Below are 1,532 nucleotides of genomic sequence, written 5' to 3'. Positions count from 1 at the left end.
TCATTTGGCATCATTTAATTTCTCACTGAAATAAGCAATAGGGTGGCCCTCTTGGCTCAAAGCTCCACCTATCCCTACCCCAGAGGCATCACATTCTACCTCAAAAACTTTGAAAAAATCGAGAAGTTGCATGACTGGAGCTTCTGTCATTCGCCTCTTAACTAACTTAAATGCTTTGGCCGCTTTGTGCGACCTATAAAATTCTCCTCTTTTCATGCACTCCATAATATGGGCCATGATCGTGCTAAACCCTTTAATGAAACGACGATAAAAGGTAGCTAAACCATGAAAACTCCGAACGTCATGTATATTCTTAGGCTCAGGCCAACCAACAATAGCCTGAATCTCTGCAGGGTCAGCAGACACTCCTATCGGGGAGACAATAAAACCTAGAAATACAACTTTATTTGCGAAGAAATAACATTTCTTCAAATTAGCATACAGATTTGTAGCACGAAGGGTAGAACAAACCTGTGTGAGATGATCTCTATGTTGTTCCCTAGTTTTACTGTACACGAAAATGTCATCAAAGTAGACAACGAGGAATTTACCCATGAATGGTCGCAAAGTTTGTGTCATTACTCTCATAAAAGTACTCGGGGCATTGGTTAGCCCAAAAGGCATGACCGATCACTCATAAAGACCGTCATTCATTTTAAAGACAGTCTTCCATTTGTTACCCGGGCGAATCCTAATTTGGTGGTACCCACTCTTTAAATCAATCTTAGAAAATATCGTGGCACCGACCATCATGTCTAACATATCATCAACCTTAGGGATTGGAAAATGGTACTTCATTGTGATCTTATTGACGACACGACTATCAACACACATTCTCCAATAACCAGGAGTCAAAAGGGCGGGAACCGTACAAAGACTTAGACTCTCATAAATAAATCCTTTGTGAAGGAGCTCCTCTACTTACCTCTGAAGCTCAGCATGCTCAGTAGGATTCATTCTATAATGAGGTAAATTTGGAAGAGACGATCCAAGGACAAGATCTATAGCATGTTGAATGTCCCGTAAAAGGGGCAATAGATCAGGGATGTTGATATGATCCAGGAGTCAAGCCCAACGAAAGCAAGTGCGAGATGAGACACGTTGATAGTCGATGGCGGACTAATGACGCGATCAAGGGCAAAGTAAGTGAATCAATCGATGGGATTGCTCGTTCACGAAACCATTGATGGAACCATGTTCGAGACTCAAAATGGAGCAACTTTCATGTTCGGGTCGAAGGTCGAATCAACTTGGATCAATTTGTTATCAAGCGACGAAAGCGGAAGCTGAAGACAACACCATGCGGCCGAACACATGCAGACCGAAAACCAAAAGTGAAATTTCAGTTAAATCATGCGACTGCATGGATTTACACCATGCGGCCGCATAGGCCAAAAATTTGGCGAATTTTCCATATTTTGTTAGATTTTGATTCTTTTCCATATTTTGGAGATTATACTCGACTTTTGCACGATTTTTACCTAGTTTTTAGGTTTAGTATAAATAGGAGTTTCCATTCAATTGTTAAAAAC

The 1,532-nt window shown here is 40.9% G+C and overlaps 1 protein-coding gene across 1 annotated transcript; it reads right to left on the bottom strand.

Annotated features, from left to right (window-relative positions):
• On the bottom strand, window positions 1-579 carry LOC111400100 (uncharacterized mitochondrial protein AtMg00860-like). The gene has a single exon (XM_023027548.1). The coding sequence runs from the start codon at window positions 577-579 to the stop codon at window positions 1-3; it is 579 nt and encodes a 192-aa protein (XP_022883316.1).
• Window positions 580-1,532: the final 953 nt, after the last annotated feature.

The sequence above is a fragment of the Olea europaea genome, chromosome 9, assembly GCF_002742605.1.
Source record: "Olea europaea var. sylvestris chromosome 9, O_europaea_v1, whole genome shotgun sequence".
Taxonomy (NCBI): Eukaryota; Viridiplantae; Streptophyta; class Magnoliopsida; order Lamiales; family Oleaceae; genus Olea; species Olea europaea.
The sequence above is the reverse complement of the archived record's forward strand: the minus strand, read 5'-3'. Positions and strand labels throughout refer to the sequence as shown.